General features: G+C 39.2%; 1 protein-coding gene across 1 annotated transcript in view; it reads left to right on the forward strand.

Annotated features, from left to right (window-relative positions):
• The window catches only part of CFAP61 (cilia and flagella associated protein 61), a gene marked incomplete at both ends in the record, with an annotated part of 142,199 nt that overhangs the window by 106,839 nt on the left and 21,527 nt on the right, over nucleotides 1-13,833 (forward strand). Inside the window, 3 exons of the mRNA XM_083358329.1 lie at nucleotides 206-533; nucleotides 6,614-6,705; nucleotides 7,949-8,154. Coding sequence (XP_083214455.1) covers nucleotides 206-533; nucleotides 6,614-6,705; nucleotides 7,949-8,154 — 626 coding nt within the window. The remainder of the gene's footprint in view (nucleotides 1-205; nucleotides 534-6,613; nucleotides 6,706-7,948; nucleotides 8,155-13,833) is intronic.

The raw sequence follows: 13,833 nt of genomic DNA on the forward strand, positions 1-13,833 counted from the left end.
CCGGCCCGCGGGCCAGCAGTTTGACACCCCTGGTCTAGAATGTTACTAAAGTATTATTTAATAATACTTACTGTCATTCTGTTTGCGTTTAGTTTCCGCTAAATTTAAATATTAGGTTGCAAATTAAGCAAAAATCACAGTGTAAGCAGATTTGTATTCTGGATGTTGCTTTAGAGGATGACTAATGACCCTCAATTTATTTTAGGCATTCTTTAACTTTACCAAAAGAAAAGTGGATTATGAGACTTTCAAAGCAGTTAATGATGCATGCCTTGTCTATGATGGGAGGCTTGTGATTGATACCAACTTCCATACTAATGATGTGAGCATCAGAGCTGCAGGTCCTTTAACCAAATTTTCCAATATCTACTATGCTAATGAATGGACACACAGCAATTTCAGCTCAAAGGAGATTGGTTTTCAGCTTGCTGCAACCATGCTGAATCTTTTTGATCCAACTCTAGAGCCAATTTTTGAACCTCCAGAAGATTTAGATAGACTAATTCCTATGTACAGGGGATGCAAAATTCAAGGTGAGCCAAATACATTTGTTTTTTTTCTTATAATTTTGCATTTCTATAAATTTCACCTTGATATATCAAAAATATTTTGAAGTAAAAATATCAATTCATGATATATCAAATTCAGAAAAACAACATTATTACTCATTGGCAAAATAATTTTTCCTGTTCTGTTTGCTTATTTAAGTATTTATTTATTGCCAAGATTATCTAGCATGTGCACCAAATGCAAATTCAAAAACTGTACTGTTATGGCTATATACAGGAAAATTAGAACTGCCTCTTAAGTATTTATGCAGTTTAAACAATAATAATATTGCTCTGGGACCTTAGAATTTAAAGAGCTAGGCACAATTGTTGGTTTTGAACAATTGTTGGTTTTAAAAAAGACAATAGCCTTGGTGGAGCAGTGGGCTAATGCCTCCTTAAGTAACACCAGCTGCCTGCAATTAGTGCAGGTTCGCGTCCCACCAGGCTCAAGGTTGACTCAGCCTTCCATCCTTCCGAGGTAGGTAAAATGAGGACCCAGATTGTTGGGGGCAATTAAGCTGACTTTGTAATAATGCCGCTTGGGGGGTGTATGAAAGCCCTAATAAGCAGGCATATACATAGAATGAAGGCTACTTCTAAGCTTGTAAGCCGCCCTGAGTCTTCGGAGAAGGGCGGGATATAAATGGAATTTAAAAAAAAAAGTCTAGATAGTGGATATGACAGTACATGGAAATAGCAGAAGAGAAGAAAAAGAGCTGGAGAAGAAAACAAAATACAAAGGTCTACAAATAGAAATAGAACAATTATAGCAAAAGAAAGCAAAGGTAGTATCAATTGTAATAGGTGCCTTGGGTGCAATCCCAAAACAACCGGAGCCTCACTTGAACACCATCAGCACTGACAGAATCACCATCAGTCAATTGCAAAAGGCAGCTTTACTCAAACTGTTTACATCCTGCAATGATAACTTCAACACCATCCAAAATCAACATCTGCCTATTGGGAGGAACTTGATAGGCGGATAAAAATGCCAAATCCAATCTGAACATCTCACTGACTGCACAATGAACCACTGTAATTTATGAATCTTGTATGTCACCTAACTTGTAATGACTGGGCAGCTCATAACAAAGGAAGTATAGTAGTGGCCAAGATTGTGGAAAGCTTTTGGGAAAAGTGTACATTTGAGGTTTGATGGCTAATAACACTACTTTTTTTGGAGTAGTACCATAAAATTATATATCAATGGAAAGATAATTTAATCAAGAATGTAATGCAACAAAGTTTGCTCAATTATCTGTATTCTATGAAATGTTATAGCCAAATAACCAGAAAAAGGAGGCACAACTTGCTTAGGATGATATCAGGTAGCTTTCCTTCATCTGATTGTACCCAATGAGCATGAGTGTTTAGAGAGCCAATCAGGTGTCATCTTGTTTTGGCAATGAGCCAATCAGATCACAGTAGGATTCAGTTATTGATGTCATGTACTAAAGCTGAGAGGAGGACATTTGTCAGTGTGTTATGTGATCGCTATCAAGTTGGTTGGTTTTTTTTGTGTTCTTTCATTTAGTGAGCTTGTAAAACGTAATAAAATTAAAGTAATGGTGCAAAGAGTTGACTGGTTGCCCAGAAAGCGATGTAAAATAGTATTATTAAGTGAACAAGGCTACAGTTATAAAGAAATTAGAAGAAAAATTGGTGGAAACTTAACTAAAGGTGGCATTTCTAAGTTTTTGAAGAGGTATAAGGAGACTCAGTCACTAAAAAACCACACTGGTAAAGGCAGGAAAAGGTGCACAACAGCAAGTGATGATAGCAGAATTAAGAGAGTGTGCCTACGTGACAGAAGAAAATCATCTGGGTGTATACAAGATGAAATGGCACAACGCAATGTGAAGTTGAGTGTAAGGACTATTTGGTGCAGACTACAGGAATTTGGCCTAAAATCTAGAATTCCACCAAAAAAAAAGCGCCACTTTTATCTCTCAAACAAAGGTTGAAAAAAGACTAAACTGGGCTAAAACCCATGTTACCTGGACAAAGGAACAATGGGAATGTGTTATTTGGAGTGATGAGACCAAGATCTCCATCTTTGGTAGTGATGGCATAAAATACGTAAAGAGAAGAATTGGAGAAGATTTGCATCCTAATTCTTTTACATGTACCGTGAAACACCCAGTCAGTGTTATTATCTGGGGTTGTATGACATCAAAAGGTGTGGGCAGAATTTGTGTGATTAATGGTAATATAGATGGCCAAAAATACATTAATGAAATACTTGAGCCCAAACTGAAGCCTTCCGCACATGATCTTTTCCAAGACAATGAAGTATTTATATTTCAACAGGATTCGGCTCCATGTCATGTTGCTGCTGTGTGCAAAAAGTGGTTTCAAATAATCATATTCCACTGCTGGAATGGCATGGGATAGCCCAGACTTTAACCCAATTGAAAATCTATGGAGCTGACTAAAGAAACTTGTTAGTCAGAAGTGACCCAGCAATAAAACCCAGTTAATAGAAGCAATCATTCAATCTTGGTTTTGCGTTATAACAGCTACAGAACTAAAGGACTTGGTTCACTCCATGGGAAGACATCGTAAGGCTGTAATCCATGCTAAAGGTTACCCAACTAAGTATTAATTGACATGGTGATAATTTTTGTACATTTCATTTTTTCTATGGTGATAATTTTTGTATATCTCGTAACACCAGCTGCCTGCAATTAGTGCAGGTTCAAGTCCCACCAGGCTCAAGGTTGACTCAGCCTTCCATCCTTCCGAGGTAGGTAAAATGAGGACCCAGATTGTTGGGGGCAATTAAGCTGACTTTGTAATAATGCCGCTTGGGGGTGTGTGAAAGCCCTAATAAGCAGGCATATACATAGAATGAAGGCTATTGCTAAGCTTGTAAGCCGCCCTGAGTCTTCGGAGAAGGGCGGGATATAAATGGAATTAAAATTAAAAAATAAATAAAAATAAAAAATGTACACTCCCAAAAGGTTTCCACAATTTTGGCCACTACTGCACAATGAAAGCAATGGAACATAAAAGATAAAGATAAAAGATTGCAAGTATGATGAAATGAGAGGTTTTATCCTTCCTTGCCAAAGGCCTGAGTGATACTCCATCCAAGGTCAGAATGAAATATCAGTCAGTCAGTCAAACACTACCACCACCACACACACACACAAGAAAAAAAACACTTATGTAGAAACAAAAAGACATCTTTCACACCAACCCCTCTTCAGCCAATTCCTCAGGAATTCTAGAAGGTTTATAAATATTAAAAAAGCAATGAAATCAGATTACATTGTAAACCTTTAGTAAATAAATTGTAACAAAAATTAGGAAACAGATATAAGTAAATTTGTGTATATCTGTACATGCAAGTCCTTGAGTGTGAGGGCCATCCTCACCTCAGGATCAACTGTTTCATAGGAGGGGAGCTGCCACTAAGAACTCTGATATCTGATCTCTTCTTCCTGGTAGAGGGGACCATTAGAACACATTTTCTGGCTGTCAGGATTAAACGGGCAGAGGTTACTTAGGAAAAGCCTCCAGGCCCTGGGAAATGAATGGCTCCGTGCAGCTTAAAAGGTAACATTTTTTCTGGCTGGGGCCAAGACAGTCTAGGCTAAGGCCAAGTAGCCACCCACCTAGGGGCACCAAATTTTAAGGGGTCCGAAAATTGAAAAGACTTCCCAAAAACACAATAAAAAAGCAAAAGGTAGTAAAGTGCATTCTGTGAACCAGAGTAGCTAAATATAAGTTAAGGGTTAAATATAATTTAAAAGTGTAAGTTAATTGGGTGAAACGAGGCTTAATAGCAGCAACTGTGGGAGGGATCTTGGAGTCTTAGTGGACAATCAATTAAATATGAGCCAACAGTGTGCGGGGGGAAGCCAAAAAAGCCAATGCAATCCTAAGTTGCATTAATAGAGGGATTCAATGAAGATCACGTGAGATACTAATACCACTCTATAAGGCCTTAGTAAGACCACACCCAGAATACTGCAATCAAGTTTGGTCTCCACACTATAAAAAAGATGTTGAGGCTCTGGAGAGAGTGCAGAGAACAAAAACAAAGATGATTAGGGGATTGGAAGCTAAAACATACAAATAATGGTTACAGAAATTGGGCATGGCTAGTCTAGTGAAGAAAAGGACCAGGGCAGACATGATAGCAGTGTTCCAATATTTGAGGGGCTATCACAGAGAGGAGGGGGTCAACCTATTTTCCAAAGCACCTGAGGGCCAGACAAGGAAAGATGAATGGAAACTGATCAAGAAGAGATTCAGCCTGGAAATTTCCTGACAATAACAATCAACTAATGGAACAGACTGCCTTCAGATGTTGTTGGTGCTTCATCACTGGAGGCTTTCAAGAAGAGACTGGACTGCCATCTGTCAGAAATGGTGTAGGGCAGTGGTGGCGAACCTATGGCAGGCATGCCAGAGGCGGCACTCAGAGCCCTCTTTGTGGGCATACATGCCATGCCCCGGAGATGGCAACCGTCCCTCTTCAACCAGCCGCCCAAGGTCCCACATGGCCGGATGCATCCCAGCACGGGTGGTTTCCCTCCCCCCGTCCCATCCCTCTTGGCCTCGCATGCTCTCCTTTTCCTGGGCACAACCCACTGCATCGCCTCCTCAGGTGTCAGCCAGCTGTCCAGCTTAGAGGCAGCTTCTCTGAACTGCTGGCGGGGGCCTGCAGAGCTCCAGAGTGTACTGGTAAAGGAGCCGGCAGGCTCTGGCTGCTGACGGACACCATCAGCCCCTATGTGCTCGCTGGCCTCTGTGCGCGGGGGCCAATGGTGTCAGGCCGCAGCTGCCCTGGCCCCTGCCTCGCCTTGCCCGGTGGCAATGGCACCCCCATCCTGCTTCGCCTCACCCCACAGGACGAGCCTCCTGCCCACCACCCCACCTGCCAGAGACCACATGGATCTCCCCCAACCCTGTCCGGCCCCCACAAGCGTCCCTCCCCATGAGCAGGGGGTTGGACTAGATGACCTACAAAGTACCTTTCAACTCTGTTGTTCTAGTCTATTCTAATTGAAAATGTCAAAGAGGAAAAAAAGTCCAAGGCAGAAAATAATAAGTATAATGCTCAGAAACATGAACAATAACAACGACAACAACAACAACAAATAAGAATGTCTTTTTTCCAATTCCTAACAAATTTGGAAGATGAGTCAAACAATTGGATTACCAGAATATGACTGTCTAAGTTGCCAGAAAGTCCAGAACTGGCTCCGGTTTTGGCCACACTTCAAATTACAACAGTAGCCTGAGAAAGAGAAAAACTAATTTTGGTTTGATTCAGTCTAAAACAGAATTAACTTGATTGTTGCTAATGTTTTTAATGAATTTCCTCATTTCATAGGAAGCAAGTTTTAGGGGCTCAGATCTCCAAGCAGCCCAGAAAGCCTCTTATTGTGGACAATACATGAAAGAAAATTGGGCAAAACTTTGCCATTTACTTTGTTGAACTCTTGCAGACACAATTTCCTTTCTTCTCACATTCTTCCTTCTGCTTCTTTTCTCTTCAAATAGAGAAAATGATTTAAAAGAAGTGATAAGAGTTGTAGTAGAATTCACATTTTGCAACTTTTATGATCAAATTAGTTGTTTAATAGGAAAAAAATCACTAGAAACTCATAACCAATCCCAGTTGCCTGATTAAATCTGTTTCCTTACTTCTCTGTCATACAGTCATGTTTTTCCTTTAACATATTTGCATGGCATCTCCTACGCCAAGCGTGAAGCGGGTCTGAGAATCCAGTAATCCCTTTTCATTATTAAAAAGATCTTCAGTGTTCATCCAGTATTCTGATCCTCTCAGCTGTGGTGTTTACAGAAAGCCGAATTTATCTTTTGCATTTCTTGAAAAGAATTACAGTGATTGAAGTTAGAACTTCAGTCCAGCATGTAACCACTACAGTCCATACCATCAATTGAATTGCAACAAAGTTTCATCTGTTCTTCCAGTCACCCTGGATTGGCTTTTAAAAAATAACAAAGTACTTTGAAGGCCTAACGATTAATACATTTACTGACTTTATATAATCTACATGTCTTGAAAACATTGTTTTTCACAGGTGGTGTTCTTCCTGGAAAATATAATTATGTGCATATTTTTAAACCTGGGATTCCTGCCCGCTTGGATGTACAAGAATCGCAACCTAATTATGTAAGTACTCCCTGAGTAATAAACAGTTGAGGTTTGAATTACAAGTATCTTGGTGATATTTTTTTTTCTTTTTCAGGAAACTTATGGACATATAATAAGCCTATTAATCAGACAAATCAGTCAAAATGCTACATGAGGTGGAACGACACGACTGTCACAATATTGTTTACAGTGCTTTCAGTCCTCTAGTATATTAATTAAATGCATGATTTTTTTGCTAGCAATACTAATAAGCACCTTAAAACAAATATATGTAATAGCTATGTTCTTCATTACCTTTTTATGCATCGCTGTTGAATATATATGTACCAAGTAGTTCTGCTGAGAAGACTTCCATTGTCTGGAAGTCTTTTCCTGTAAAGAAACTAATTTGTTGTTAGTTGCGAAGTCATGTCCGACCCATCGCGACCCTATGGACAATGTTCCTCCAGGCCTTCCTGTCCTCTACCATCTTCTGGAGTCCACTTAAGCTCACGCCTACTGCTTCAGTGACTCCATCCAGCCACCTCATTCTCTGTCGTCCCCTTCTTCTATTGCCCTCAATCTTTCCCAGCATTAGGCTCTTCTCCAGTGAGTCCTTCCTTCTCATTAGGTGGCCAAAGTACTTGAGTTTTAGCTTCAGGATCTGGCCTTCTAAAGAGCAGTCAGGGTTGATCTCCTCTAGGACTGACCGGTTTGATCGCCTTGCAGTCCAAGGAACTCGCAGGAGTCTTCTCCAGCACCATAGTTCAAAGGCTTCAATTCTTTGGCGCTCAACCTTTCTTATGGTCTAGCTTTCACTGCCATACATTGCAACTGGGAAAACCATAGCCTTGACTATACGCACTTTTGTTGACAGGGTGATGTCTCTGCTTTTTAGTGTGCTGTCTAGATTTGCCATGGCTTTCCTCCCAAGGAGCAAGCGTCTTTTAATTTCTTGGCTACAGTCCCCATCTGCAGTGATCTTGGAGCCCAGGAAAATAATCAGTAATAATAATATTAATAATAATAAAAATAACCAGTAATCCATGAAGGGGAAGAAACTAATAGAACATTTAAATAGAGTTAATCTTGCTGCTGATAACAATGTTAGAATATAAACTTTGTGGTACAACGAGAAATCCTGTTGTAAGGCATTGATATAAAGCATTTTTGTACTAACCAACCTCTCTCCCTGTCTTCCTTGTTCTCTTCCTGGAGTGAGTAGATTGATATGTGATCTAGCTTTGCCTGTTGTCCCAACACTTTTCTCAATTTATTATAGGGGATGGCAATCACAACAGGAGATGCGATAAAGGGAACTTACTTCAGAATACATGTCAATCAATACAGCATAATAGAAACCATTACTTGCTTTTCAAAGGAACCTATTCCTGTTTCCAACTACGTATGCTTATTTGGACACCATGAACGTCTTCTTAATAATCTTTGTTCTCGCTGGAGGGAGGGACTTATCTCAAATCTCTATAGGTAAGATAAAATTTTATTGTGCTTATGATAGCTATTATAATGTAGACATTTGGAGCAGATTTCACTTGTCCTGGTCATAGGCAACATAAATATCGGATACTTGTTCTTGAAAGGTAAACAGAGAGTCCATGAAGAACATTGTTAGGAATTGCTCAGTGACTTTAATACTGTGTATATTTTAATACACTACTGTATAAGCTACTATCAGAAACGTTAATTGTAAAGAGGTGGGTACACATTTTTCAAAGAGAGTAATGATTAAAATGTGACTAGTTTTGGGGGCTGAGAGCTATAGTACTGTTTCAGATTTTGAGCACTTGTGATAGATGTACTACAAAATTATTGTTTTAGGAGTCTTACCTGTTCACGATGCTGGATAAGGCCTGTCCAAAAATATTAATAGGCCACAGAAACGAATGTTTTGCTTTGCTGAAAGCCAGTTCTTGATTTAAAAAATAAATAAAATAATATGTAAAGAAAAGAGGGTGGGGCAGAGATTTTGGTTTTAGTAGTATATTAATGGTTGTAGGCAGCACACTGCTTGTTGCTGGTTTTTAAAAGTAGTTCCTTGATTGCCTTTCCTAGAAGAAAGCTTGGGTGAGAGAACGATGTGCATGAATTTCTTTATTTTGGAATGCCAAAGGGTTAGTAGCATTCCATTAACTCTACACAGAAAGAATGACCAATTTTTTTTCTCCCTTCTATGTTTGAACTAAGAGATGTTTCCAGTCTCAGTAGCTTCCTCTGTTGAGGAATGGCGTCCAGCAGCCTCAATCGACACATACTTGCAGTTTTTTAATACTTGAATGTGTCATTCAGGCTGCATACTACCAAGAAAAAAAATATATGAATCTTCTGTTGACACAGCAGTTGAATCTCTTTTTAAACATATTAACCTCCCGTTTGGACTACTGTAACGCTCTCTACATGGGGCTGCCCTTGAAGACCACTCGGAGGCTTCAACTGGTGCAGAATGCGGCCGCGCGAGTTGTAATGGGGGTTTCCCGATACTCCCATGTAACACCTCTACTCCGCGAGCTGCATTGGCTTCCGGTTGCCCTCCGGGTGAAATTCAAGGTGCTGGTTATTACCTATAAAGCCCTACATGGCCTGGGTCCAGGTTATTTGAGGGAACACCTGCTGCTGGCATCAAACGCCCTTCGCCCAGTGCGCTCCCACAGGGGGGGTCTGCTCAGGGTTCCGCCGGTGAGAGATTGCCGGCGGGTGACACCCAGGGATAGGGCCTTCTCAGTGGGAGCGCCTGCCCTCTGGAACCAGCTGCCGGTGGAGCTGAGAACTGCCCCCGACCTCCGATCATTCCGCCGGGGCCTGAAGACCTGGCTCTTTGAGCTCTCGGGCCCAGGCTGAGGAGAAATTTTAATTGGGGTTTTTAAGTGTACAGGGTCAATTTAATATTTTTTAATTTGGTTTTTAACTTTTGTATGCTGGGTTTTTTAATTCCCTGTAAACCGCCCTGAGTCCTCAGGGAAAGGGCGGTATATAAATGTAACTAAATAAATAAATAAATAAATAAATAATTATCAGTTGATATGTCTTCAGAGAATAGTTAGTGTGACATTTGTGCAATTAAAGCCCTGTGTCTTTTTTACATATGCCACATATGCAACAAATGTTAAACAGGGTCAGGAGTCAGGACTTCAATCATGCAACATCCTGTTAAAGTTTTGACTCTCCAGAAGTTGCCCTGATGATGAAGACTATTTCTTCAAGGAGTCTTGGGTTAGTGTACTTTAGCAATAATTAGGGAAGGTGCATGCAAACTGATTTTGATTCATAGAACCCTAGCAGAAATCATCTTTATTACTCCACTTTAGAGCATAAGAAAAAGCTGTTTTGCTAATACTTCCTTTGGGGGGAAAAAACATTAACTTTTAATGTTTCCAATGCACTTTGAAAAGTGGGCTTATCATTTGCATATGTACCTAAGAACCTTGATTATTTCTTTGATGATGCTATACATAAAATGGTTAGTACCTACATAAATGATCAGAGTATATAATCAAAGGAACATGAAAAAGGGGAAGGTGACCTGCATAATGGTGTAACGTAAGAGGGAAACAAATGCATTTTGTCCCAATGTTGAAAAAAATGTCTTTTTTTTTTAAAAAATGCTAGTATTAGAAAATGGAACACTAACAGGGCTTATCGAATGCACAATCCTATAAAAAAATGCTTATGTTTTTATTTATTTATTTATATTTGGTTGTTCTAAGCCAGATTCATGCAGTTCTACATCATCTGTCAAATGAACAAAGACTTGTGTATTATTCCACATATCTCCTAAATCACAAATTACGTGTTTTGTTTTTAAGCAATACTTTTTCAGATCATATAATCTAAAATAGCATCCCTAAAAGTCCTGCTCTGCTGAATTAAAGAATAAATCATATAAAATTTCATGTTATTTACTAATTTGAAAACCTTTGTTTTAAATTTTTTGTTCTTAGATTGGACACTGATTCTAGATTATAGTTTTAAAAACACAATGGACGATTACATTTCTAGAAAGATACTGACAAGTTAGAAAATGCTCAGAAAAGGGTGTCAAAGGAACACTTTGAGAACATGTCCTCAGAGGACAGGCTGAGTCACTTGGATAGTGAGATTGTCAATGTCTAAATTTGGTAAATATATAAATACAGGCTAGAGTAAACACACAGAAGATGAATAATATCAATATCAATATACTTAAAAAGATACTACAGGGAAGATGGTTAGGAACTATTTTCCACAGAAATGACATTAGATATAAATTGCAGTTACCTAGATTTCCTAGGTGTTGACAGAGGTTGTGGATTCTCCATTTCTAGAGTTAAATGTATTTTTTTTTTAAGTTGGACAGTCACTTCTCAAGGATTGGTTTTTCCAGAATATTGCAGAAGGTTGGATTACATTATTTTTGTAATTCCACAATTCTGTAATTCACACAATACCTGAACCAAAACTATATTATGGCTTTACACAATGTATGAACCCAGAATGTTAAGATACTAAAGGGAATTGTGGCAAGCATAATACATCTTTAACTTTAAGAGAGCTAATTTCAACAAACTTAGACAGAGCTTGGGAAGGATTCCATGGATGAGAATCCTCAAGGGGAAAACAACTCAAGAAGCTTGGGAAATTTTGAAAGGTGAGATTATAAAAGCCCAGTCTAGCACAATACCAACAAAGAAGGAAAATAACAGCTCTCAAAAGAAACCAGCCTGGCTGCATAAAGAACTCTCTGGTAAATTGAAAAACAAAAAGGACAAGTATAAAAAGTGGAAAGAGGGGCACATAACTAAGGGAGAATATCAGCAAATAGCCCAAGCCTGCAAAGATGAAGTGAGGAAAGCTAAGGCTCAAAATGAACTAAGGCTTGCAACAAAAGTCAAAAATAACAAAAAAAAGCTTCTTTCAACATGTAAAAAACAAGAAAACAGTTAAGGAAATGATTGGTCCACTAGTGGCGGAAGGACCAGATGGACTACACCCCAAGGTTCTGAAGGAACTGGAAGATGTGATCTCAGAACCACTGAACTATATCTTTAAAGATCCTGGAGCACTGGGGAACTACCAGAGGACTGGAAAACAGCTGATGTAGTTTCCATCTTCAAAAAAGGGGGAAAATGGATCCAGGAAACTACAGACCTATCAGTCTGATCTCAATACCTGGGAAGATATTGGAAAAGATAATCAAGCAACGAATCAGCGAACACCTAGAGGCAAGCAAAATCATTACCTAAAGCCAACATGGGTTTGTCAAAATCAGATCATGCCAGACAAATCTTACTGCATTCTTTGACCAGGTGACAAAATTAGTGGACCAGAGGAATGCTGTGGATATAATTTACCTGGACTTCAGTAAGGCATTTCATAAAGTAGATCACAACCTACTACTTGATAAGATAGAAAAATGTGGGTTAGACAGCATCACCACCAGCTGGATTCGTAGCTGGCTGACAGGCCGTACTCAGCATGTGGTCCTCAATGGAACTGCATCTACATGGAGGGAAGTGGGTAGTAGGGTGCCCCAGGGCTCTGTGCTGGGCCCAGTGCTCTTCAACATCTTCATCAACGATTTGGACGAGGGGATAGATGGGGAACTCATCAAATTTGCAGACGACACCAAGCTGGCAGGAATAGCCAGTGCTCCAGAAGATAGGCTTAAGATATAGGAGGATCTGGACAGACTTTAACGCTGGGCACTAACAAAATGAAATTCAATGGTTAAAAAAAGCAAGGTTCTACACTTAAACAAGAAAAACCAAATGCACAGGTATAGTATAGGTGGTACCTTGCTCAATAGTAGTAACTGTGAGAGGGATCTTGGAGTCCTAGTGGACAATCACTTAAATATGAGCCAGCAGTGTGCTGCAGCTACCAAAAAAGCCAACACAGTGCTAGGCTGCATTAACAGAGGGATAGAACCAAGATCATGTGAAGTATTAATACCACTTTACAATGCCTTGGTGAGGCCACACTTGGAATACTGCATCCAGTTTTGGTCACCACGATGTAAAAAAGATGTTGAGACTCTAGAATGAGTACAGAGAAGAGCAACAAAGATGATTAGGGGACTGGAGGCTAAAATATATAAGGAAAGGTTGCTGGAATTGGGTATGTCTAGTTTAATGAAGAGAAGGACTAGGGGAGACATGATAGCAGTGTTCCAATATCTCAGGGGCTGCCACATAGAAGAGGGAGTCAAACTATTCTCCAAAGTTCCCGAAGGCAGGACAAGAAGCAATGGATGGAAACTAACCAAAGAGAGAAGCAACCTAGAACTATAGCATTTTTAGGACAAAATATAGGAATATATTTTTTCTATTATTTTACAGACTTGCAATAAAGAGCACACTTAATATAGTATTACAGTACATGTAAAGGTACAGTGGATAGACCAAGTGATCGATATCTACTTGGGCTTAAAATTTCATATCTCTGATATTTACCCTACATTACCTAACAAATAAATGACAAATGCAATTAGTTAATAATATAGTCCATTTTAAGAACACTGTTATTGCATTTTTCTAAGTTCTTCACTCCAAGGCTTTTTTTAAAAAAAAATCCTTTTATAACTGGATTAGTTTTTCCCAGCATGGTAGCCAATGCCAAGAATGAACTCTGTGAAACAGCTGTCACCTGGGAGTTAATTTGCTTCTTTGTGACATGCAAATTATCTTTTGAATTAGAGGCCATATCTAGCCATGAATTGTATTCATCAGATTCAAAGTTTTAACTCTTTGGTGATGGATTTTGTGACAGCAAAATCATGTTTCAAAATTAGTTAAAATTTAGATCTGGCCTACAAAGAATAATAAATCCCACCATTTCTGACAATATTCCAGCTGAGTTAATCCCTACTATCTGTAACTGGAGCTTCAGATGCAGCACTTCTTTCAATTTCTGATAAACTGGCTTTTGTCAGGCAAGACCTTACAGCTATTCCATTTTCTAGACAGTGACGAGTCTGTTTTTCCACTGTTTCTCACTTAACTGGAAAAAAATAGGACACAATATCTTTTAAAGTAGATTTTGATCAACATCCTGCTATTAAAATGATTCTTGGGAACTATAAACTTCTGCTTAGTACTCTCTGATAAATCATTACATATGACTAACTTCTTGTTAATATCGGAAAAGCCCCTTTGATGGGAATGCACACGAATG

The sequence above is a fragment of the Vipera ursinii genome (assembly GCF_947247035.1).
Source record: "Vipera ursinii genome assembly, chromosome: 3".
Taxonomy (NCBI): domain Eukaryota; kingdom Metazoa; phylum Chordata; class Lepidosauria; order Squamata; family Viperidae; genus Vipera; species Vipera ursinii.